General features: G+C 38.4%; 1 protein-coding gene across 1 annotated transcript in view; it reads left to right on the forward strand.

Moving 5' to 3' along the window:
- Positions 1–27,733, forward strand: part of GTF2I (general transcription factor IIi) — a 98,287-nt gene that overhangs the window by 39,189 nt on the left and 31,365 nt on the right. The window contains 8 exon segments of the mRNA XM_070735230.1: positions 1,013–1,072; positions 7,723–7,785; positions 9,921–10,019; positions 14,153–14,218; positions 17,091–17,274; positions 21,371–21,429; positions 22,826–22,897; positions 23,747–23,930. Coding sequence (XP_070591331.1) covers positions 1,013–1,072; positions 7,723–7,785; positions 9,921–10,019; positions 14,153–14,218; positions 17,091–17,274; positions 21,371–21,429; positions 22,826–22,897; positions 23,747–23,930 — 787 coding nt within the window.

Here is a 27,733-nt window from a genome sequence, read left to right on the forward strand (position 1 = left end):
GTCTCAGTTCCCCCATGCCTGGCAATATAGGTGGGTCTTGAGTAATTTACTAATATGCTTTGGCTTCTGCCAACAACTCTAACTCTTGTCTAAGATAAGGGTGTCAAACTGGTGGCCCATGGGCCGGATGTGTCACACACAGGCCATGCCCACCTCAGCTCCACAAAGGGAAAAATGTCATGATTCCTCACATAACAGCAATGTGATACAGTGAGTTTGACACCAGTCTAAGAGAATTGCCAGGTGTTCATAGCCCTCTGGAAGGCCAACAAAATCAGAGCCATCTGGATCTCAGAAGGAAAGTTGTTCTTTAGAGTGGGCTCTATGATAAAGATGGCACATCTCCTGGATCCAACAGGATTGCATTGTTTCATTGAGGTGACTCAAACATGCCTACCCCATAACATCTGGTGGGGTGAGTAGAAGTTCTTGGAGACAGGCGGTTTTGCAAAATAATCTCTGTGCTTTATGGAGCTTTAACAGTTGATAATCAACATCTTGAATGAGATCTGGAAGCCAATGCAGCTTGCTCAGCAGTGGAGTTACACAGGTGAATCTTGGTGTACTGCTGCCTTCTGGACCAAATGAAGCTGCCATCTATTCCAGAGAGCCCCATTTAGAGGGTGCTGCAGAAATCCATATAGAAAGTGACTCATCTATGGATTGTTCAAAGGAAAATCTGGATTATACAAAACTCATGATTTCTCATGTTAAACCATACAATTCCTTGCAAATTGAAAGTACATCACAAAACATATGGGCTTGTATATGTTTTACACAAATGATATTTAGAGGCAGGAGGCTGTAGCAAATATAATAATAATAATTTGGAACTTGTTCGTGCTAACCATTTGGAACTTGTTTGTGCTAACCATTAATAGTGCTTTAAATATTGTTCAAAACTTCCATTATGACTTCTTTTCCCTGCAATTTCTTGATTCAGCTCAGCATGCTCTCATAATGGAAATGGAAAAATCTTAGTGATTTTTTATGGCTGTCTTTATTTACAAAGCAGGTCCTTCAGAAACTTCGGCGATTGATGAGAAAATCGCCATGGCAAAATCTTACACAGGTATAGCAATTCACTTGTTCATTATCATGATACTATTTCTCACAACATTAATTCTACAGTATCATATCCTGCTTGCCAGGAACATTTCGTCGAAATTCGATTTCAGATCCATGGCCTGAATTATATTGACTAGTGATTTCTCCCCCTTATTACTTTCCTATTTTAGATTCATTCAGAAATTTGTTTCTGCTTTACAGCTGCTGTATTCCCCCCTTTTCCATTTGTGGGAAATAGAGACTTTTTTAAATGTCTTTTTTGCATACTTTTCGGTTTTCCAGTTTCTAATCCTTCATATTGGCAAATTAGGAGTTCAGTAATACAAAGGAAATCTGTTGAATATAACGGGAAAATGTGTATAGTTTCCTAGCTACATCTTTCATCCATTCCTCAGTTCTTTTAAAAATCTATACTACCTGGATTATGTGAAGAGAACTCTTCCAAATTATCAGTGACCTAAATACTGCACTTTTGGATTTTCGTTTTGGATTGACATTTTCCATAGATTGCTGTTTGCAGTGATCCTGCTGGAGGCTGGATGCCAATATTCAGCCTATTATTTAAGAAACTAATTCTGAAATTTCAAGTGTTCAATAGTATCCTCCACTTTTTTATGATGGTATGTTTATATTTGTCTAAAGGGAGCAACCAGGGTTCCGATTGCAGTGAAGGAACAGATGTGGAATTACCAGTAGAAGGTTAGAAATATGTAAATTTAAAAAAATAAACTGGTAAAGTATTTCAAAAATTAAAAGAGCACAGTACAAACATATCCATTGTGTCTGTGTCTTGCATTCTTTTTTCATATTCCACATGGTTGTGTATTTATTGTTCTCCCCTTGAATTGTGATCCTGCATGTTTATTGTGGAAAATGCTTGAAAAATATTTTCAATACTTTCTCCTTTCTTCCATCGTCCAGTAAACTATAAAAGCTATTTGGAAAGATTTGATAGTTGATTTCCTTCATCCAATTTGTCTTCTTGATCAACTTTGGTGAATTTTATTATCTTTTTCCTACTGAGTGTGCAATAGTTCTGCTACATAAGAGAAGGTTTGGAAAGTATGAAGGCAGATATGTGATTTTTTAAAGGTGACAATGAAAAGTTAGATATATGTTTGTAATTAATTTACAATTATGGTTAAATTTTAAGATTAGGCCTGTCTTACAGTTATTCAAAAAAAAAAAAAGAACCGAATTCATGGTGCATTGCTTCAGTTCGCAAGCATCACTATGTAAAGAGTCAGTGACCATTTAAAAGAGAAGTTCTCTTAAGTTTTGAATGACTGCCACAGGGGCAATGTACAGTAATTGTGTCGTTCTTCCTGCAACATTCAGTTGTTTTTTACCCTCGGAATGGTGAGTCCTCAGGAAAAGGCTTTCTGCATTGGGGGGCCCAGGAGCTTGCTTCTTGTGCTTGGCCTGCGAGATCCCCAGATATAACCATGTATGATTTTTTTTCTTGTGTGGGTAAATAAAAGATCATGTTTATGTTCCACCATGACCCTCTAACTTCGATGACTTTAAACATCGAATAACAACAGTAATCAATTTAGTGGGAAGAATTCTCTTATCACATTGATGTTGCCTGTGCTGCAGGTGTTGGTCACATTGAATACTTGTAAGACAGGAAATAAAGTTGATTGTGTGTAAAATACTTATGACTTGGCTGGAGATTTGTATTACTTTTCCTTACTAAAATATTGCGTCATGAAATTGGTTCATTCTTTTTGAATAATCCTATATTTCAATTATTTCAATATTTGGAAGTGGCAGTGCAAGATTTGGTGCAATGAGATGTGAAAATAAAGTATAAAAAGATATTTAGTTGTATGCTGCTTGCTAATACGAATTTTATTGAACAGATTTTCTCTTTCAAATTTAAATACTTTATTTCTGAAAAGGGATTGCTGCTGTTGCCACTGAAAATGTGAGTGGTTCTTGCCAAAGTATATATTAACTTTCCAGTTGGTTTCAGTGCCATAATATTAAGGATTCTTGTTTAATAAAAGCTGAGTTGGTGGGCTACACATTCCATTTTTATTATGGAAATATTTTTTGAATCAACATATTGGTGAACAGTTTTATGACTCACTAAGCATGTCATTAGATTTAACTCTGTTCAAATTTTAAGATCATTTGATATTGTCAAATTACTCTGGTTCCTGAGCATTTTTTGTGCATTTTAAAATAGAATCTGAAAGGAATAGTGTTTTGGACTGACCCAAAGATAATGTTACTGAACAAGCCAGTATTTATATCCATTAATGAATTTATTTTGAATGTTGAAGGAGCCTTTTCTGTTCCTTTAGGATTGTGTTGTTTATGTTGATGGAGTGAATCTGAAAAATTGATATGTTTTTTCTTTGATTAGAATCTGCAGAGGAAATTTCAGAGATGTAAAAGGCAATCAACATTTGTATTAAAAATAATAGACCTAAGTCAGTGTTCCTCAATTATTTTCTCTTAACCCCCCCCCCCCCAATGACTGTTTGCAACATTCAGCATGTTTTCACTGAAAAATATTATCAGCATGATTGGGGTTGTAATGTGTTTAAGTGACACCTTAATTTATTTGATATCATGCTCTCCTCTGCCAACATTTTTAGACACATACTGGTCTTTCCTCATCTCCCATCGTAGTCACAGTGAAGCCAAGCACTACATACGTTTCGTCATATTTTCTCTTAGCTTTCGGGAGATTTACATTTGTCTCTTTATCTCCGTCTCTCTCCTCTTTTCTTTTCATCCCTGTTCAATATTTTTCCATAGTATCTCTTAAGGGTATGTTACATGAACTTCATAACTCTGTGCTGTGTGCTATTGTTTGGTGTAACCCCCCCTACTCCCTGCGACAAAAAAGCATGTTCCCTGGGGTCATACACCCCCCCCGGGCATCACTCTGCCCCTCTTCAGGGGGCCCCACCCCACTATATTCTCTCACTAAGTCAGAGAAACACTGACTTAAGTTAACAGTTAAAGTAGCTTAATACAAACGTTTCAAAAAACCTTCGGGGATGGCAAAACTGTGGCAAAAATTTGCCCTATGTCAACTCCAGCTAATTTTCGGTCTTGGGAAAGGCCGTTCTCCACTGCACTGGGAAGGAGAGTCCAACATGGGTAATTACCAATCCTATTGGTAGAGACTGAGTTAATTTAAATATTTAAATGCGAGGTAATCACCGCCCCTTAGCAGCCCCCAATACCTCAGTTTTAAAAACTCAGTCTAAGTGTAGAGACTTTTGCCCTCCGGAGGCAAAAAAAAAATCACCCAATGGACAAACTGGAAGTTCAGGAAAACACACTTATGGTTTACTGTTGTGCTGTTTTTTGCACTCCGGAGGGTTCTGAGAAGCTTTCTGAAGCCCCAAAGTGCAAAAAACAGCCAAATGGGCGAAGCAGAAGTGCATTTTTCGAACTTCCAGTTTGCCCGTTGTGCTATTTTTTGCACTCCGGAGCTTCAGGAAGCTTCTCTCAACCGTCTGGAGTGCAAAAAACAGCACAACGGCAAAACGGAAGTGCATTTTCCAAACTTCCGTTTGCCCATTTGGCCATTTCACTCACGTACCAGGCATGCACGGGAGGCAGTGCAGGGGTGTGTGTGAATGCGGGGGGGGGGGGGGAGGGAAGGGGTGTGGGCATGTGCACACATGCTAGCATACCCCACACACCCGTTTGGCACGCAAACCAAAAAAGGTTCGCCATCACTGGTATAGGATATTAAAGGATCCTTAATTCAGTACAGTGTAAAATGGCATATTATTGTTGGGACCTAGAATCTTTTCTATGTCTTCTTTTGTTGGTACCTTTTATGCTACATAGATCACTTATCTGTCAGTTTAAAATTTTGAATCTGTTCGGAACATGCTTCATTTTAAAAAAAGAATCACTTGCTGTCCCTTCTTTCTCTGATTCAGATTAAAGAGGAATTCAGAAGTTTGTTAACAAAGCTGAGTCTATTATCCATACTGATGAATCTTTACTATGTTTTATTTGAAAAAGATGAATTTCAACCATTGTTCTTTAATGGATCAACATGCCTATTGTTGGGTCAACATGCCTAATAGCAATAGCACTTAAATGTTTATATCGTTTCTATAGTGCTGTGGCAATCCAGCTGCTGTGGCCTAAAGGTGAAACTCTTGCCTTACAATGAGGAGGTTGTGAGTTCAATCCTAGGTAGAGGTAGATGTGTAAGGGTCTCCTGCTTGGGCAGGAGGTTGGACTACATGATCCGCAAGGTTCCTTCCAACTCTGTTAATCTGATCTGATCTGCTTTACGGCCCTCTCTAAGTGGTTTAAAGAGTCAGCATACTGCCCCCAACAATCTGAGTCCTCATTTTATCGACCTCAGGAGGAGTCAATCGTGAGCCAGTGAGAATTAAACTGCTGGCAGTGGGCACAGTTCAGCCTGCAATTCTGCATTCTAACCACTGTGCGGCCATGGCTTTAAGTTGTTGAGTTTAAAATTGGAAAAACCTGTTCTAGACTATGTGGCTATAGGAAGAGAACTAATAGTGGGTTCTAAAAACCTTTACTACCGGCTCGTATGTGCGCAACACTTCTGCGCAGAAGTGTTCTGGGCGCGTCGGTGGAGCTTTCCACTGCTGGCGCTACAGTTCTTAGAAGTCAGCCAAACCAGGAGCAACCCACCGCTGAAAAAAAGACACATGTGTCTATACAACCACACGTGTGTTTTTTCTGTGTGTGTGTGTGTGTATGAGAGAGAGAGAGATTCCCAAAGTGGATTGCACAACATGTTTCCTGACATGCTTTGCTAGTAGACAATAATGGAAAGTCTTAACTTGAGAAAAAGACATGATAAGGAAAGTACAACCTTAAAACATTAAGCAATTCTCAAATTGGAAGAGAAAGCTGAATTCAAATCCTTCTACCATATACCATGCAACTGTCATTTATGCTGCTTTCTGATGCTTCTTGAAACAAGTGGCTTACTAGAATATTGTGCACATATAATGTTTAGTAAAGTTTGATTTGCTACAACAATGAAGAAAAGTCATCCTCTAATAACAGCCTTGAGAATGCCATGAACCCTTTACTAACTATTCTTCCTACTCACATGGGCCAAACTAGATATTAAATTGATGCACTGAGTGAGTTACATAATTCGAAACATACTTTCAAGCTTACATGCCTGAATTTTAGCAGGCTACACTTAATGTCTCCCAGGTTTTCATTACAGTAATACTGAAAGTAAAACAATGGTTACATTTCTACATGCGTGTTTCTAACTGACTCTGCAGTCTATAATATAAGAGTATAAATTTTATTGTTAGAAATCTCCAGAGAATAATCTAACAAATTATATGTAACCTCTTTCTAAAGTGCAGTTTTTGCATTACAACTTTGGTCCCCTCTTCCATTTCTGACAAAGAACAGTGAGCATGGTTAAACATGTGTTTGAATAAATATTTTCCTTATTTCAGATGCTTTAAAATTAATGACTAAACATGATGGAATCAGTTTTGCTTGAACGTATTAGTAATTTAGTATCTAACTTCTGGTTGATTCCTACATTAATTTTATTTCCCACCCTTTTTTCGTATTTATTGGAATTTACATTTCCTAAAAAAGATGGATGCTTTAATGTTATATGCAGGTAGTCCTCAACTTAAGACCACAGTTGGGACTGTAACATTGATTGCTAAGCAAGGTGGTCATTAACTGAGTCACATGTCCGATTTTATGATTTTTTTTACTGTGATGATTAAGCAAATTTCACGAATATTAAGCAAATCTGGCTTTCTTTGTTGTAAACTACCTGGGAGAAAAGCAAAGGATGATCACATGACAATGATGAAAATAAAACTTTTGAAAAACTGATCCAGTACATGGATAGAGCCAATTGTAGTTTGAAAATATCAGCTCTTTGATAGGTCAAGAAATGCTGGAATATCTACCTCTGTTATTGATACAGGCTTGTTTCTTCAGGTTTGTCTTGGAGAGCTCAGTGGAAACAAATCAATTCAATATTGGAAGTAGTGGAGTCTATTATATTTGTTATAACCCCCTTCTCTGAGCCTTGTGACGATTAGAAAGAGCTGTTCATTTGGATTTTTTTCGTTTTCTAACTTTGGCACTGGGAATAGAACAGTGTCTTCAGAATGTCTCATGTCAACATATGATACTTCCATTATATAAAATGTTACTGCTGATCGTGACTTCAATGTGGGGAAAAGGGTGAACCACTCAATAGGTTTGGACAGCTATAGAATACAAACGAACTGGAGAAAATGCTATTTGCAGTTACAGTTCTAACTTTAAACAACACTTGTAGTGTTAACATACGTTTTTAAAAATATTACTCTAATCATTCTCATTTGTTTACATCATTGTAATTGTCTTTTGTGAGAATTTGTGAATTTCCTATATTCATCATTTTGAAAATGTTTGACTGCAAAGATTAAAATGAATCTAGAAAAAAGCTATTAATCTTTCTACTTAAACGTCCACATGTTTCTATTTTCATTTCATAGATTTTAAAGCTTGTGATAAACTATTTTGGCTTATATGTTATGGGTCTGTTTTATCCATAGTGTTCAAGATATATGTTGACTTTCCCCTGTCGAGTAAAATCAGTCTTACAGTGTGTCTGCGCCGTACAGATTTGGTTTTTTGTTCTGCTTTTTTCAGATTCTTCTCAGCATGCCACTTCTGAAACAAGTGAGGATCCTGAAGTGGAAGTGACCATTGAAGGTTGGCCATAATTTTATTTTGCTCACTTGTTTCAGAAGAATCTCAGTCATGTGGCATTGTGTACATCACTTCTATCCTTTTTCCTAAACCCTTCCCATTCCATAAGATAAATTGTGTTTTGGCAAGCTAGTCTTTTGTAAATTCTGAATTTGAATCATGTGTTTTCTGGAACGGTTGGTGTCAAAAGTACAAAAAAAAGGGGGACAGGACGGGGGAATACTCCATCTGATATTACTGCTTACCAGTTTCAGCAGGTTCTGTTTCAACTGAAGATGCTTTATTGGGCAATGATGAAAGCTATGGAAGTTCTCCAAAGTATTTGAGAAAGATTCACTCATTTGATGATCTTCTAGTAAAACCCAAAGACTTTTTTTTTTGTAATGTCCCCACATCATTTTGGTCTTGCTGAAGTTTTGTAAGATTTGAGGTAGATAAACAAAGTATTCACTTGAGAAATTCAAATGGTAGATTTGGGAAGTAGAAAATACCTTGTGAAATTGACTGCCTAAATATTAAGGTCTGATAATTTACCTCAGAGCAAAATCTTCTCAAATCTTTCTTCCTGCACTTATTTCCTATCCACCCACCCATTGCCTGTGACAAATTGCTATTTTAAAAACTACACAAATTTCATAAAAGCAAGAAAAGTGAGATGAAATAAGTTGAAGAACTGAAAGGACGTTCAGATTTTGCAGTTCCACAGTAATAACTACTGTGCTAAGAACTGTGAATTTCGTAAACAAGGTTGGTTGAATTCTGATAAGACTGTTTAGATGATGTATGACTCGATCATGCCTAGTTATTTGGATATGCCTGGATGAGAAATAAGAAAATAAGAGATATTTCTGCATGTGAAGAAAAGTATAACACTGATAGCTTTTCCTGCATGAAAAAAGCACCATGTTTTGTAATGTCGTGTCATATTTTATAAATAAAGCCGCTTCTTTCAGTGTTAAATTGTGCTATTTTATTTACCTTGTCATAAATTTGAAGGGTGTGACATAGAAATATCTCAGAACATAGTTACAATGCATTTTTCCTTCATCTGTCTATTTTATTTCTAGTAATGGCACAATTTGCTAACAACCAACTCACACTACAACATCTGTCATTTTATTTTCAGCAGCTGTTGGGTTGACCTGGCGGGCTAATTTAGGTTATGGGGAGGAAGTGAGGGTGAAAACCAAACTACAAGGGCATGGGTGGGTTCTAACTTAACTCGCTGTCGGTTCGCTTCTTCCCGTCCTGCATGGCTGTGCAGTAGCAAAAAATCAGACTTTTTTTTTTAAAGCCCAAAACAAGAGGGCAATGTATGCACCGTGCTGGAAACTTGGCTTCTGCACATGCGCAGAAGAATCACCCACCCCAATATAAAAAAAATAAAAAAAATTAAAAGATGGCACCGATTAATCCGGTTCCATGACATCATCATGATATCACCAAGTGCATTGCAGTTTGGGTGAACCGATCCGTACAAGGGGTACTCCTAATTATGCATGTGTATGTTTGCATCAGACATCTTCTTTTCTCTTGCCTCATAACTTTAGTTGATAATTGCATCCTTGAATATATCATTTAACATACTTCGTAACATAAATACGTTTTCCTTTTAAAATGTTTTGACAGACATTATTGATTTCTTTCTGTTTAAAATGCGAGCTTATTCACATTTATTAGATCGCTAATGACATTTTGCACATCAATTCCTTTTATTTCAGTGTGTATTGATTTATTGCTGGAATAACAACCCGGTTAATTCTTATCCCACCATCTACCAATATGTTTATTTGGTATTCTGAGAAATTTATATCCTCCAACTTTATGATATTTTTATTTTCAAGTTATTTAATCTAATATGGTATCTTTATATTTAGTTGGAACTCCAAACTCAATGGCATAGGATAAGGCCTTGTTGAAAGTAAGATGAGAAAAGCCAGGGGGCAAATTCTTATCCTACTGACATAATTTGAATTTTAAGTGGAAAAGTTAGGGTTAGCGTAAAATTGATAAAAAAAGAATTGATAAGTGAATCCTTATTTTGGATTAATTCAATAGCAGATTATTTGTCATGATTTTTAAAGACAGTGAGATACTGTCAAGTAACAGCTGTGATGCATATGTTTGTCTCTCTGAAGATGATGACTATTTACCACCACATAAGAAGACAAAGAACATAGAACCAGTTAATGATGCTTCCAATGTGGGGAGAAGAAAAGCTAGAGAGTTCAATTTTGGTAAGTTTTAAATGAAATTCTTTTAAAACTTTAATTTTGAAGCAGTTGTAGTTTTGACCTATCCACTAGGAAAGTTTCAACAAGACCTATTTTGCTAGATCATTGTGGCAGGATAGTATGCCTGGGAGGAGTGAGGAAATAAAGGTAGGCATATACTTTGAGAAGCAGAATATATTCATTAAGTTCTGGGAAGGAAGGTAGTATTAAGAAGAGACAAGGCCTTTTTCTTGTCTCACTGGAGCATAGGGGAAAGGAAGGAGATTTGGAAGATTGTATTATAGCCTATCTCAATATAGTTCTGCTTTTCTTGGGGAGTGTTGCCTGATCAGGTCTATCTCAAAAGGATGACTATAATACATTTGTTTAGTGAATTTTGCCCCATTTTACATCCCTGCTTCCATTGTTAAATGAAGCACTAGTTGATTTGTTAATAACCTGGTAGTGAATCTGATTTCCCCATTGACTTTGCTTGTCCAAAGGTCACAAAAGGTGATCACATGATCTTGAGACACAGCAACAGTCATAAATATGAACTAGTTGCCAAGCTTCTGAATTTAGATCACATGAGCATGGGGATACTGGAACAGTAACTGTCATAAGTCCTCGGAGAGGGGCGGCATACAAATCCAAATAAATAAATAAATAAATAAGTTACTTTTTTCAGTGCTGCTGTAACTTTGAACAGTCACTAAAGGAACTGTTGTAAGTCTAGGATTACTTCTATAAGCAGAGTCACACAAGGCATAAATGTCATCTCAATTACCCAACTAAAGCAAGCAGGAACCTGTATTCTGCAGTTGTGATATAGGAAGATCCTAGAGGTAAAATATGACTTAGTGACAATGGCAAAGGGATTGTTTCAAATTGCACAAGAGAAGGCAAGATAAACCAAGCTGTAGGGTAAAGCCAGAGTTACAAGAGGGAGAGGAAAAAGAGACAGCAGAGCTTGGAATGGGTCGGGAGAGACCAAAATCAGACCTTGCCTGGAATGTCACAGAGTATAATTGCTTTAGAAATTTTATATAGAAAGAGTAGTACCAAATATTCAGTATATATTTGAAAAAGACAGAGGAACATGAGATATTCCTGATACATACTTGTTTATTTAGAAAGCCAAAGAATAGCAAAAAGAAGTCAGTATGTGCATTGTTTATAGAAAAATCTTTACCTGTCAATCATACAAAGCTGTGGAATGTGCTTAGAAAAATGAGAATCCCAGAATTCAGGGGGTGGTAAGGTGAACTGAAGCAGGCTCCACAAAAGCAGAGCCAATGCAAGAGATGATGTCCACAGAGAGGGAGTTGTTATGATTGTCAGGGATCATCTGGGAAGCAGTGCAGGGATGATGTGTAATGGAAGGTTGGGCGAGGTATCCCTGTTTCCCCCAAAATAAGACATCCCCTGATAATAAGCCCAATCGGGCTTTTAAGTGTGTGGCAATAAGCCCAAGTACTTATTTCAGGATTCAGAAAATTTTAAGACAGGGTCTTATTTTCAGGGAAACACAATACGTGTGAGAGATATATGTATGCATGTATGTATGTATGAGCCGGGGTGGCACAGCAGGTAGAGTGCAGTACTGCAGGCCACTGAAGCTGACTGTAGATCTGTAGGTCAGCATTTCAAATCTCATCACCGGCTCAAGGTTGACTCAGCCTTCCATCCTTCCGAGGTGGGTAAAATGAGGACCCGGATTGTGGGGGCAATATGCTGGCTCTGTTAAAAAATGCTATTGCTAACATGTTGTAAGTCACCCTGAGTCTAAGGAAAAGGGTGACATAAAAATAAAATAAAATAAAATAAATAAATGTCAGGGAGGTTTTGTAGAGGTATAAGTAAGGGTGCTGTACAGGTGGGAGGGTGTGTGTGTGAGACACAGTGTGTGGCCTGGGGAGAGTTGGGGGGTGAGTGCACTGATCAGGGAAGGTATGTGGGGGTGCAGAAATTATAGGCATAAGCCCAGAGGTGCAGGAGACTTATGCCAGCAACACGTGACATTTTCTGCTGGCTTTCCCATTTACTTGCCAGGAAAATTGGGAGGGAAGGTTGCAAATGGTGTTTATATGATTGTGGGGCACTAAGCAACTAGTCATAAATGTGAATTTCAAGGATTGGTTGTAACTGTTCAGTGACAGCGCAACTTGGAATAATTGCTGACTGAATAGCAATAGCACTTAGATTTATATACCACTTCACAGTGCTTTACAGCCCTCTAAGCAGTTTACAGAGTCAGCATTTTACTTACCCACCTCAGAAGGATGGAAGGCTGAGTCAACCTTGAGCCTGGTGAGTTTCGAACTGCCAAATTGCAGGCAGCCGGTAGGCAGCAAAAGCCACTACACCACCACAAATGGTTCTTTGTTGAGAACTACCTGTAAATGCCTGCAAGATAATGCAAAATCTTGAGACAACAGAAACACTGAAAGAGACTTTTGAAGAATGAAATCCAAAAAGAGTAGCTACAATACCAGACAGATGATGATAATGGATTAGAAAAAGATGCTTCACTGGATGGATCTACAAAAGAAACGGGCTGTGACTTTAAAATTTAAAAAGGAAATGTACAAACGAGTAACCAAAAAGGGATCTGGATAATTATTTTCTATTGGATTTACAAAACAAAACTTGTTAAAGAATTGAAGAACTCTTGATGAGACAAAGAAGAAATGAAGAGAAATCAAATCCTACAAGAATGACTGAAATACATTGAAGTTTTCTGACACATAAAATCCAAGACAGTCATACTGGCCATGGGGAAAAGTATATATTTTGTAGAACTAAATGTATTGCCTGGACATACATTTTAAGGATTCAAAATGTTCACGAGAGTAGATGTTACAATAGATGTAATCAAACTCTTCATCAGGCTTCTTTGAATTTAAATATCATTTAAAGTAGGATAGGAGGAGAAGTGATTTGATGTCCTGTACAAACCAGTAAGCTAGAATGGTGACTAGCTAGCTAGCTGATAGTGTGGAGTTAAGCTAAGTGGTATTGGGCTTGTGTTCGTTATATATTTGGGGATAGCCTTAATCCTGACATGGAGATGGATTGATTCTAAACCATGTCAGAATTTTATTTGGGCCTAACATTCAACATATAAGTTTTATACATAAATTCATAATTTAGAAGGTTTCCTTAACTTTAATGGAAATAAGTTACTGATTTACTTGCTAAAGAGAGATAATATATTTTTAAAAAAACTGGGAGAGAGAGAGATGATAGCTAGATAATAGATAGATAGATAGATAGATAGATAGATAGATAGATAGATAGATAGATAGATAATTGATAGATGATGAATTTATAAATGGATTGGTGGCGGGTAGGTATAGATTTGTTTGTTTGTGGTAAGCTTTATTTTATAGTCACACATTAACAACTAGATACCCTGCTTTCCCCAAAATAAGACAGCCCCTGATAATAAGCCCAATTGGGCTTTTGAGTGCATGGCAATAAAGTCAAGCGCTTATTTCAGGTTTCAAAAAAATATAAGACATGGTCTTATTTTTGGGAAAACACGGTAGAATTAATACTTAGGATGAAATAAGTTAAAAGGTTTAATATGTCTTCTAGAGCAGGAGTGTCAGACTCAAGTCCAGCCCACAGGGTGCTTTGATCTGGCCCGTGGGGCCACCCTGGAAACAGTTATGGACCAGCCTGCAGTGCCTCTACGAATGAAAACAGCTCAGGAGGGCCATGCATGGCCCTCCCGGAGCTCCATTTTCACTGGCAGAGGGGTAGCCAAACAAACTAAAAACAAAACAAAAGGAGAAATTTCCCCTTTTGCATTTGAGCATCCAAGAAGGAACAGGAAAGGTGAAAGGGAAAAAGGAAAGACAAAGAAAAAGAAGGAACGATGGGAAGAGATCAAAGAAGGAAAAATAAGGAAAGAGAAGGAAAAAGAAAGGAGCAGGAAGAGGGAAGGAAAAAGAAAAGGACAGAAGGAGATTATCAGAGAGAGGGAGGGTCTGAGGGAAGTCCTGCCTTAGCACTTGGCCACCAGAGGTGCCCCCGACATGAGTGATGTCGAGCTGGCCACCCCACCCAAAATCAAACACAACCCTGATGCAGCTCTCAATGAAATTGTTAGCCCTGCTCTAGAGGGCTAACAGGTGCTTTTTTCCTTTCAGAGAAATGGAATGCTCGAATTACAGACTTGAGAAAGCAAGTTGAAAAATTATTTGAAAGAAAATACGGTATGTGTCTTCCTCCCCCATTCCTCAGTTGTCCAATTATATTTGAATACTTTTAATAATTTTTTAAAAGTTTTACTTCTTTTTGCCATAGAGTCTTTTGGTGTATTGTTCTGCCATTGTCCAAGAGCTGTAAATGCTAACGAGTGCTTATAACTGATTGGCTCTGCAGACTTAGAGACATTGCAATAGGTTTTAGTATTTTCTGCTTTACTAAAGGGCCTGCTGTTGGAAGTTCTGCAAGGTAATTTTTTAGACTTAGCTTTCTAAGACTGCAAATCCTCTGCAGAGAATTTAAATACACTGCCAAGAAAAGCTGTAGTCTAGGACCTGCAAAAAATAAAAAGAGTATTAATATTGCATATTTTGTGGGAATAAATTTTTCTCCTGTGCGGTTTGAAAAGGCATCCATTTATGAGTTAATCTTCTATACTGCTTGTCTCATGACAAAGCTAGTGTTAATGATGATACTCTTAATCTCCTCCTTCAGTTCTCTTTCCCACTTTACCAAGTTTTCATATTCTATTGCAGCTCAATTCTGTTCATAATTTTATTTCTCCTTTTGGGGAAGCACACTTTTAAAAAATTTCTATATTCTTTAATTGTAGAGGTATAGGTAAAGAATCTATCAAGTATCAGATTAAGGCTGAAAAAAAGGCAAAAGGGCTTTTGTCTACGATATTTTACTTCTGGAGTCAGAGTGCTTTTTTCTTGGAAACTGGAAAATAATTATCCAAATAATAATTACCCAAGGTTGCTGAATCCAAGCAAGGCTTCTTCTGAATGGGATATGCAATGACTACTTAAATACAGTGAGACAAGCCCTGGTATCAAAGACGTTCTGCCAGCTTTCTGAAACTGGTTACAAACTAATACATGCTAACTGCCCAAAAGAGCCAGGAAGAGCATGGATTCCAAGCTCCTATCCACTTCATCCAAATCTAATAGCTAGAATGAATCCAAGTTAATAAAACAAATTCCTCCACACCCCATCTAGGGAAAGGCATAGATTTTGACAAATTTAAGTCTATAAGGCACTCATTATTACATTGTATATATTTAAGCATGAGCTTTTGTGCTCAGTCAAGTTCACTTTTAGCTTACTGGTGCTCCAGGTGTAATTTCTACTGCATCATCTCCTGAAGTCTCTCAATATAAACCAAGATCTTCTGTCAGAAAGAGGTCATTTAGGAGCAGTCTTTTCAAACTGCCACTCATAAATATTTTGGAGAATTACATTCTGGCTATCAACACAGTGAGCTTCAGCTGCTAGCTCCAAGCAGAATGCCAGCTCCAGCCTTTCAGTACTGCCAACACCACAAAACAAACACTACCTTAAAGGAAAAAGCAAAGCAGGGAAAAAAATAACAAAACAACAAATTAACAAAATAGAAAATTCCTGGTGAGCTTCCACTCAGAGCCTAGTGTATCTACATTTTGAATATGTTAATGTGCAGTTTTTGTATTCTTTGTCTGTAGCTGCCTAACATTTAAAAAGTGGAGTTTAGAAGCAAAGGAAGCGGATGTGAAAACTGTATGAAAATAGGATGTTTTTATATTGGCTGCATAGACGTCTTTTCCTTTGGATAGACCTTATTTACTCCTAACCTATCTCCCCAATCCACATAGTGCATTGTTCAGCAGCATTTCCTGGCTCACAGATACTATTTCAGACTGTAGTATAATGGACTAGATGTGCCACCTTCCTCAAATCCTAGAAGACCTTGCAGTATTTAAGACCAGCAAACATTTTGCTATTCCATTATTATTTCACTTTGGGATAGCTGAAATAACAATATGAGGCTGATTTCTTTTTTGATAAAAGAGAACAATTGCCAGACTATAAACATTAAAAGCCAGTTTTCCAGCAGTGGTAAAACCACTGCACAATTCAAAAATGCTTGAAATTTTAGAGGACCCTGAAATCACAAATTACCTGTCCTATTAATTTTGAATCTTCAATTCTCCCTTGATAATTTTTGGATCAGTCCAATCTCTATGCATTGGCAGAATCCGTTAGATATTGAGGATTCTGAAGTGAACTGTAGTAGAGTGCCTTCTTTGCCTATGCAGAAGATTGGGAGACAAAGCTCTCTTATTTTGAGTCACCTTAAGAATAAGAACTGAAACTCCTTCTTTCTTCTCTCTTTTTACTTCCTGCCAAATGCAGGTGTTGCTCTGTTCAATGGGTTATTTGCTCCCACCTCCTCTCCCCCTGAGAAATGATGAGAATACAGAAAGAGGGAGACGTAAGATGGTCCTATTACATTTTTACAACCTGACTCTAGCTGAAAACATCCTTTTGTAGGTGTGATCATCCAACTGCAGGCCTACAGAACATATTTGTGAATAGCAAGTAAACTCAACTTCTGGGTTAACATGGACATGGCATAGATTTATAGTTGAGGTTTGGTATCTGTGTGAACTAGTGTGATATTTCTGAATCAGAAAATGAATCATAAAATAAAATATGAATTGGTCTAGGTCTGTACCATTTATAGCTTGATGGAATAGCTGCACTAGCAATCCAGATTTACGATCATTACTATATCTGTAGAGGACTTGCGCTGAGAGATTACAATGTTAAACAGATTAGAAAAAATAAAATTAGTTAATTCTGAATTATAGTTTGACTATGTTGTATATGTTAGAGCTCAAAATCAGGGTGCTAATACATTGTTAATAAAAACTAATATTGGTCATTGATGCTGCATGGCATCGGTTTCAGGTTTGGAACCTTGGGGATCCCTCCTTTTATTTAAAGTAGGCTTCATTGAAACATGTCATTATGTTGGTTACATTCAACATCCTTTGGGAGCAAATAGTTAATAGTTTATTTAAACTGTAATATAATTTTTCCTTGTTTACATTAAAGCTGAAGCTATTAATGCAAAAGGGCCTGTATCTATCCCGTATCCACTCTTCCAATCTCATGTTGAAGATCTGTATGTAGAAGGATTACCAGAAGGAATTCCTTTTCGTAGACCCTCCACTTATGGGATTCCACGTCTTGAACGGATTTTACTGGCAAAAGAACGGATCCGATTTGTGATTAAGAAGTAAGTAAGTTGAATTTAATTTTGTGGACAAATACAGCAGCCTTTTCTTTCCCTAGAAAAGAATTGCTGAGTTGTGGTGATCTCCTCCATCTCTAGAAGCAAGAACTAGAAGCAAGAACTAGAATCGAGTCAATCGCACACAGAAATTTAACCTATAAAATAGGGAGGTCTGCAAAATGAAAAAGAAAAAGTTCTGTTTCAATCTTAGAGCAAATCACTATTTTTTCAAGTTCTGGGAAATCATTCTACTTACCATTTGGTAAGTAGAACATCATACCCAGAAAATTTTAATTGTTCAAATTTTGGATAAAATATAATTTGATAGGGCAGTAGAGGGAGCTGCCTATGTATTCTTTGCTTTTCCCTTTTTTTCTCAGCAAGTGCCAACATGTCATATCCTTCAAGATTGCTCCTTCTTCCTCCATCCCTTTTGCTGTCCCCATGTATGCATCAGTGCAACATAACACTGCTGGCCTGATCCTCAATTTTCCCAGTACTTCCCCTCCTTCATGGCAACATCACTCAATCTTCTCCACAACACCATCTCATATTCCAGAATGCAGTCACTATTCTTACCAACCCAAAGATGCTTTTTAAAGAGGCAACTGGACTTTCTGGTTTTACTTTGAATCCAGAAGAAGCTTCTTGAATGAGAAGCAAAATGTTGTGAACCGCCCCTAGTCCACGGAGAGGGGCAGAATATATGTCCAATCAATCAATCAATCAATCAATCATGAATGAATGAATGAATGAATGAATGAATAAATAAATAAATAAATAAATAAATAAATAAATAAAATGTCTTCAAAGAAAAACCAGAAAGTTCAGTTGCCTCTGTTCAGGATTAAACATAAAAAACACCTGTCGGACAAACATGACCCGGATGATTGAGAATCTCCATAGATATTCATTCCCCTGCATCTGCATAGTGAGGGAAGAGAAGAAAGATGTTGAGAAAATTGACAGCAATATTCCACACTGGACACTAGACATGATTGAAGCGAGGGAGAGAAGGCATAGAAGGCACTGTGAAGATTAGTGCATAGGTAGGCTGATGGGATATGCCATACTGGGAACTGTTGAGGGGAGACAGGGAGTCACATGCTTCAGCCATTTCTTCCCTTTCCTCAACCACCGATCTTAATGTTCCCTACGTCCCCCCTCCCCACCTTCTCCCTCCTTTGCTCTCTTCTGATTAGAAACAAATTTGTGCACAAACCAAAACATCTGAAACATATGTTTTACTTGAGGCACAAGTCATCCAAAAATAGCTGCCTGTTGCTTGAACAGTTTTAGGCACAGATCATTTTGCTAATCTTCACTTTAAATTAAAGACAGACCGAAAAATAAAATTTGTTTTTAAGAAATCTAGGGAAATTATGTTCGATCCTGAACAGATGCAGCCCCCCCGCCCCCCGGCTAGATACCCAGGGAAAACTGGCCGTGCAATTTGGACATTGAAAGCATGATTTGAATGATGGAGGAGATCCCGTGAACAAGCACAAGCACATTTAACATGATTCTTAACACAACAACTTTGAAGAGTAAACATTAAGAGAAAGGAGGAGCTAAATGGAGCTATGTGTATGTGGTTTTGCCACAACTCTTAACTATATCTGCTGATTGTGCTGGAGTATTTTAAATTTCAAAATTCCATGACTGTGTTTGGTTTGTTGATGGTTCTTAACACCCATTTAATGTCACTATTGATAATATCAAATTATGCTCAGTTTATTAAAGAATTCCTAAAACCATTTGCATCTTTGTTTGCCAGTGAGGAAGGACTTTGACCATTTTGCCACAGTGGAGCCAGGGCACCTGATAGTGAGTATCTGTTCCCACTCATCCTAGAGGCAGGGCATAATTTTCTTTTAACTCTTCCTCCTACGGCAGGGGAATAGTTCTCTTCCCCATTTCTAGCCTTGCCTTGCTTTGGGGAATACATCTATACAAGGCTATCCACGTATTGGCATAGATCAGTGTTTCTAAATCCCACCAACTTTAAGATAAATGGACTTACGCTGGCTAGGGAATTGGGGAGTTGAAGTCCATGCATTTTAAAAGTTGCTGAGGTTGAGATATACTGTTATAGATAATCATTTCTCTTCCCCCCCCCTTCCCCTTTACTTTTACAACTGCCAGTGGAGTTGTCATTGGTTCTCTTTGGAGTTTGGTTGGCCCAGACACTACATGAAGTGGAAGATAGGGTCCTGGATACTCAACACCCCAAGCCCCTTGTTCCCCTCCATTATCTGACCATTTTCCTTTAGAGAAGAGAAGGAAGAATTGTCCTTAGGTAAGGAGGAGAACTTAAAGCCAGTCTCCAAGTCCACCAGGCTTTTTTTAAAAGCAAATTTTCTGTAAGTATTCAGGAAAGCCTATAGGACTCTTGCCTATAGAAAATGGAATCCTCTGTTTCTGTGGGTCTTCTGGTGAGAACACTGATAGCAGAGGGGGTTCCTAATGGCTTGCATTCCCATCATGTGTTTTCTGTTTCCTGGGACACTAAACAAACTCTTCAAACTGGAGTGGAAGGTCTCTAGGGGAATAAGGGATACTCCTGCCTTGATATTAAGTTTTCAAGTCATTCCTTTACTGGTTGCCTTCCTGGTGGCACTGGACTTGGGGCCACAAAGAATAAAGATAGTGGAAATACCTCCAAGCTTGTATCCATCAAGCTATAGATAATCCAGTGCAATTCTAATAAGGTAGCAAGAACTGCCTCATTACTACTATCTCTGCCTGGGCTCTAGGTGACAACTGTGCATTAAGAAGACATGGTAAGCTGAGTTTTCTATGCTTAGGATAAGTGGAATTAATTGCTAGAGCCAGAGAAACAGAAGCCTAGGCAGGAACAGAAGTTAGCCCTTTTTTGCCGAGGCACCAGCAGTTTTGAACACAGCATATTTGAGATCAAAACCTTATATAAAAAAGCCAAACTCTCTCATTCACATGTCAGGGTTTTTTGGTTTGTGAACATTTCTAACAGTAACAACAGAGTTGGAAGGAACCTTGGAGGACTTTTAGTCCACCCCCCTGCTTGGGCAGGAGATCCTACTACTTCAGACAGATGGTTATCCAACATCTTCATTAAAACTTCCAGTGTTGGAGCATTCACAACTTCTGGAAGCAAGCCGTTCCACTGATCAATTGTTCTGTCAGGAATTTTCTCCTTAGCTCTAAGTTGCTTCTCTCCTTGGTTAGTTTCCACCTACTGCTTCTTGTCCTATCCTCCTGTGCTTTGGAGAATAGCCTGACTTCCTTTTCTTTGTGGCAACCCCTGAGATATTGGAACACCGCTATCATATCTTAGTTGTTTTAGTCCCGTTGTTTTAGTCCCCAGTTTTAATCCCCTGTAAGTTCATGAGAGAAAGTAAAAAAGAAAACAATGCCTCAGTTGAAAACTGAGTGGAAATTGTTTTGACATTGATAGCTCCTTGAAAGTGCCTTGGGGACCACCCAAATGTTGGTAGACCACACTATGAAAACCACTGATCTATTGGATGCCCTGCCTTTGTAGGCAAACAGTCCTTGGATTTACTGTGAAAGTCTGTAGTTTGTTGCAGAGACAAGGCCTCCACACCTAATAACCATGGCAGAAAGGTTTCAGCCCCTCCCCCCACATCTATATCTGCCTCTTTATTCCTAATTTTCTCAAGTATTTTATCTTTGCGTCTTTTTCTGGCTTATTATGAAACTGGGAAATAGCTTATCCTTTCCCACTGGAAAGTAGGATTAGAAGAAAACTAAGCCCTGCCTCCAAGATGTGTGGGAGAAGATGCCCACTACCAGATACCCTCTCTCTGCTTAGGAAATTAACCTTTATGGTAAGTTCAATGCACCATCATTTCAAGCCAAACTTGGTTTATCACATTCATGTGTAGTATATTTTCTTGTTGAATGATGGTGTTCTTAATTTAGGTTTATAAATCTCTGCTATAATTTGGCCTTCTCACATTGTAAAACATTGTTTAATTTCTCTGTTTGTGGGAATGAGTAGATGTATATAATAAGTAAAACAAAATTTGCTATGGACTAAAGTTGGTAATCAGAGTAGAATGTTGATTGCTGAAATACATACTTTGAATATTTGCAGGCATGAGTTGCTGAATTCAACACGAGAAGATTTACCATTAGACAAACCAGTTACAGGAGGTAAGTCTATGCACCCCAGTTGTGGCTACATTTGATGTAGATTTGTGCATAATTTTTGATGGAAATTGATGGTCAACCATTGAGAATGTATCCATGGTTGTAAAAACCTAAGTTTGGAATTCATCCAGAGAAGTCTACTGATACTTATTTTAATCGTTTAGTGTTTGTAGGGAAAGCTAGGCAAATATGTTTTCTTACATTCTTAGTCCTTTAAATTTGCTTTATGTCAAAAATCATCAATTTTAGATTTGTAATTTTTAAAAAGTTTTTCTATCTGTACCTTTTTAAGATTCTTTGTAAACTGTTTTAAAGATTTATTAAAATATAGTAAACAAATTAAAGCATTTCAGTAAATAAGTCACAAAAATGTAGATACAAAACATTTGTTATAGAATTATTAACAATTACATTATTTAACAATGCTTAGCTGAGCAGAAAGTTATACAATTTAACTTATCTCTAGTACAATGATGGCGAACCTTTTCAGCAGTGAGTACCCAAACCAGAATGTGCACATATGCACACATCGGAAACTGAAGACTAGCTGGTGATGGTGCGCGTGCCCACAGAGAGGGCTCTGGGTCCCATAGATTCACCATCTTGGCTCTAGTGCTTTGAAAGATCTGTAACCTGTAATCTGTTTTTAGAGAACAATACTATGTGAAATAATTCACATAGTATCGTTTTATCCCTATCATTTGCAATTAGTGAAATTGAAAGTGTACTATCTAAAACAGTGGAGTACTTGGATCAGTGATTTGAATAAGTTTAAATAAGTGTTTCTATCAGTCATGGGCAACTCTTCCTAACCACAGTGCTGCAGAAATGACAGGTTGTGTTATGATACCGTGATGTGTATGCATGCATTCCAGTATTAACACCCTTTCTCTATGTATATTGTGGATAACTATGCTACCAATATATATTGTAAATATTAAAAGAGTTGAAATGTAAATAGGCTTGTTTCCTACTGAATTAGATATTTAGATTGTAATAGCTACACTGAGATCAGATGTCCATTTTCTGATTGTCCTTTTGCCCTGGTTATCCTTATTTGGTCCTTGTCTCATGACTGACTATCTATCTATCTATCTATCTATCTATCTATCTATCTATCTATCTATCTATCTATCTATCTATCTATCTATTACTTAGAAAAGTTGCATTATCTGCATTTATTTGTTGTATTGTCCCTTGTTATAGTTGCACTATCCTTAATTGCTCATAAATGCACTTATCCCAAGCGTCTTCCTCTGGCCTTTATCTCTACCAAAATTATTCATTCTTCAAGACGGAAAGGCTAGCAAAGTGAAATGTAATTTTCTGAGAAAATAAGGAATTGCTGTTGAAATGTTAACTATTTTAATAAAATCCTTGTTTTATCATTTGTTTATAGTAAAAGAAGAATGGTATGCCAGAATTACAAAACTAAGGAAAATGGTAGATCAGTTATTCTGCAGAAAATTTGGTAAGTACATTTGGCAGCAATTCATGGTATATGTGTGTTTGTAACCTCTTTACAATATCTGAAAAAAGTCTACCAGTTTGGTCATGACTCTTATGTCTGTACTGGGATGCTAGTCTCTTGTAATTATTTCTGAAAGAGGTGAACGGGTATTCCATCTACTTGATTTTTTGTACTGTAAGGCATCCAGACTCTTATAATCAGGCAATCTCTAAATCTAATCATAATTATTGATCAATTAATTATTTAAAATAAATAAATAAACTAACTTTACTATGAGATTTCTGCCCTGCAAAGAAGAAAGTAAAATCTTTTTTATGAGAGGAGGAGTATAAAAAAATTAGTATCGAATTCACCATGGTACCTCGGTATTTAATTGTTTAAAACTTGTCAAATTTGGTACTTGATGCATTTTGATACAAAAATGTTGTCACAGTACTCATTGCTTGTTTGGTACTTAACATACTGCAAAAGGAAGTGGAGGATAATGGCAGAGGGTTGACAGTAAATAGGCCATGCTGAGAAAGTAACTACAAAAGGAAATAGGTGACAGGCAGAGAGCAGGGAGGAAGCCTGCCATGCTGGGAAGGTCGCTGACATAGGAAAAGGGACAATTAGGAAATCCTTTTCTGGCCAAAACAAAGGGTAACATGGTAAGTTATGTAGTTTGTTTGGTACTCATCCTTTTTAGTATTTGTCGCCTCTTGGAAGCAATTAATGATAAGTACCAAAGTGCCACTGTGTAAGTTTAACCCGTTTCTGAGATGCTATTTTATAAATCAGGACATTTGTAGTTTATGTCTTGTTCTTGCACGGAATCTGAGTGCTTTGTTTTGCTATGTTTTTTAATAGCTGAGGCCTTGGGAAGCACTGAACCAAAGGCCGTACCTTACCAGAAATTTGAAGCGCATCCCACTGATCTTTATGTGGAAGGTTTGCCAGAGAATATTCCATTTCGGAGTCCCTCTTGGTATGGAATCCCTCGGCTGGAGAAAATTCTTCAAGTGGGAAATAGGATAAAGTTTATAATAAAAAAGTAAGACCAGTTACTATGTATTTCAATATGTTCTTATTAAGTTTGCAAGAAAAAAAGCAATCAATTTTTAAGCAATATAATATATATTAAGGAATACAGTGAATGATGCCATTTTCAAGGCTTTTCTTTTGTTTTCTGTGTCATGCTGTTTAAATAATGAAAGTAGCAGGTGAAGCTAGGCAAAATCACATCAGATACCTGTACAATTAGCACAGGGACTCCCCAAGGCTCTGTACTGTCACCACTTCACTTCTCTCTCTGTACCAATGATGGTATCTCAAATGATCCATCTGCTAAACTATAACGTTTGCAGATGATACAATAGTGATTGATCTCATTCGAGACAACGATGAAACCGCATACAGACAGGAAGTTGAACAACTAGCCTCGTGGTGCGATTGGAACAATCTGGAACTGAACACACTCAAAACCATAGAAATGGTGGTATACTTTAGGAGAAACCCTCACATTCTATATCTTCTTACAATACTAGACAACACAGTATCAACAGTAAAGACCTTCAAATTTCTAGGTTCGACCATATTGCAAGACCTTAAATGTTTACCTATTATCAAAAATGTCATCAAAACACAACAAGGAATGTTCTTTCTCCAATGCATCTGGAAGGAGAGTCGACGTGGGTTATACTCGAGTATTATTGGTAGGGACTGAGTTTAGATTTACATATTAATTACAGGTTAATGATATCAATAAGACTCGAGTATAACCCACGTGGACTCTCCTTCCAGTGTATCGAGAATACCGTTCAGGTAGGTTTAACGGTTCTTCTGCACCAACTCAGGAAGCTCAAACTTTATTGATTGATTGATTGATTGGTTGGTTGGTTGGATTTATATGCCGCCCCACTCCCGAAGGAAACTGCCCAAGGAGCTGCTGATACAGTTCTACAGTGGAATTATTGAGTCTGTCATCTGCACCTCTACATAACTGTCTGGTTCGGTTTGGCAAACACAGATTTCAGAAAATAATCAGAACTGCAAAGAAACAATTACTGCCAACAGCCTTCCATTGAGGACCTGTATACTGCACAGTCAAAAAGAGGGCTGTGAAAATATTTATAAACCCTTTGCATCCTGGACACAAACTTTCAAATCCTACCCTCAAAACAATGCTATAGAGCACTGCACAGCAAGACAACTAGACACAAGAACAGTTTTCTCCCGAATGCCATCATTCTGTTAAACAAACAATTCCCTCCCCACTGTCAAACTATTCACTAAGGCTACATTACTATTACTGTTAGTGTTCTCATTATTCCTATCACCCATCTCCTCCCACTTACGGCTGAATGACATATAACTTAATGACAATCCTTAAGTGATGTACCTCATAATTCTTGACAAATGTATATTTTCTCTTATGTATACTGAGAGTACATAATTCCTTGTATGTCCAATCACACTTGGCCAATAGATAATTCTGTTCTATTCTATTCTATACATATATGTAAAAACTAGGATATGTTGAATCTGGTCATTTGTGCTTCAAACAAGAATTCTGGGCTGATTGATTTGATTATCCAATTTTTTGTTTTTTCTTGGCTGTCCACAATATTCTCAGAAGTCTTCTCTGGCACCAAAGTTCAAAAGTGTCAATACTTTTCTGATCCGGCTTCTTCAGAGCCCAACTTTGCATAGAGTATTTCAGTGAATAGTGTTTCTTGACCTGTTTTGATAGTTTGTAGTTACAAATGCATCACAGCATTTAAGTATCTCTTCCAAGTCTTTGTGGCTGGTGTATCATTACCAAGTGCTTTGGAAAGCACATCCAGTTTGCTGTCTTCTGTTTCTTCATATTTGGCAGCATCTTTTCACATTCAACTTTAATGTCTTTAAATTCACTCCACTATTCCTCTGGCTCTCTATCAATTATATTTAGTACTTCAAACCTATTCCTAATGTTCTCTCTGAAAATGGTGGGTATAAGATCAATATCATATTAGAGAAGCTGGTTGGCTTTTTCTTCCTTAGTTTAATTTGTGCAAGTTCAAGTTGAGTGCTTTATGAACTGTTGCATATTTTAGGTCTTTTTTCAGATTCTTTTAATTTAAAATAGAGCAAGTAACCATATTGAAAGCATTAGAGCTTACCTTTATTCCAACCAAGCTTATAGGCCTTGTGTTTTTAGAAAATATGTTTTTAGAAAATAAAATTTTATGTAGGTTTTGGCTAACAAGATACAAATGACATATTTCAGAACTAAAAGAGAGCCTCCTATTCTCCAATGCACTGCTGCGGAGAGTCCAACATGGGTGATACTTCAGCCTGATTGGTTAGGAACTGAGTTAGATTAGCATAATAATTAGCTCCGCCCTGTAGCCACCCCCCTATAGCTCAGTCTTAAAAACTCAGTCGTAGTGATAGGGACTAGAGTTTACTTCTCTGTTGAATTTTTGTATATGTATGTATAATTTGTATTAAATGCATTAAATGTATTAATTTTTCTCCTTTGTGTTTCCTCCTTTTCTTTCCTACAGAAACAGAAAAGGATAAGAGGACTCAGGGGCTACCCTCCGTGGGTAAAACCTGCAACTACTTACCTCCTCAGGGCTCGCACCCTCCGTGGGAGCAGCCCAGAGGTACGGCTCTCCCTGGGCTGGGTCCCTGACCTCCGTGGCCAAACCCCACCATCATGCCCAGTGGTTACTCCAGAGCCGTGGAGAGAATTGAGGTCCCTAGCCTCCGAGGCCAAACCTCATCGAGCTCGGAGGGGCGAAGGTACGGCGGCCCCAGAGGCACCCCACCCCCCTCCCTCACTCTTTAGAGCTCACCGCTGGCGCCCTCCAAGCCGGAGAAGGGGTTTTTCCCCGAGGTTCTTTCTGCCGCGCCAGACGAGGAGCCGCCGAATTCGGCGGCAGATTCAAAAGACCGACTAACAGCTGTTTGTCGGCTTTTGGGAAACGGCGCGCCCGGCGGTTTCGGCGACGAGACAGGCGACCGCCAGACGACCTAGCGGGGGCTGTGGCAGCCGGCGAGGCCAGAGCTGCCCCCGGACGGAAGGTTGGGCTGCAGGAGGTGGTCATCGGGCTAAATGCCGGCATTCCCACCCGCTGGACTGCGCCCGCCATTTTGGGGGACTGGCTGTTATAACAGTAACGCCCCTCGAATTTCCCGCGCTTGGCTGCGCCCGCCATATTTATCAGGAACCACATAGCTTCCTCCAAGCCTTTCCCAGCATTCCCAGGTGACCACACCTTTTCCTGTGCGCCATTTTTCGCAACTACAGAGCCCGTTTGGTCATCTTTGCACGTATTCCAGTTCACTGATAGAAGGAATATAGGCTCATCTTACTTAACGTGAGTAACATAGCAAGTGGGGATGGCTGAGCAAGCATCCAGTGCCCCTACCGAGGCTGCAGCTGGGAGGGAGGAGGCCCCGAAATCTACCACCAAGGCCCATTCTTCTAGAGCCAAAACCAAGGCTTCCTCCTCCTTAAAGGAAGCAGAAAAGAAGATTAAAGCCTTAGAAGCGCAGTTGGAGGCCGCCCAAAAGCAGGCCCCGCTGAACCCTTCGCCTCTCCCACTGCCTACTTGCCCAGCTCAGCCAGGCTTGCCACAATGGCTTCCAAGCTGCTCCCCAGGGGCACAAGGAAATTCTGGGGCTTCTGTACACAGTGCAGAGTTATCCCCTGAAAGACAGGCTCCTCAGCAGCTGTTTGAACCACAGAGGTCTGACTTCTTAATGCCCCAGACCCAATCATGGTACCAGCCTCCTCAACCACGTTATGCACCCCCTTCTGCAACATTCACCCCATCAGCAGCGGGGCTGAGGGCCAATGAGACC

Source organism: Erythrolamprus reginae, chromosome 1, assembly GCF_031021105.1.
Source record: "Erythrolamprus reginae isolate rEryReg1 chromosome 1, rEryReg1.hap1, whole genome shotgun sequence".
Classification (NCBI taxonomy): Eukaryota; Metazoa; Chordata; class Lepidosauria; order Squamata; family Dipsadidae; genus Erythrolamprus; species Erythrolamprus reginae.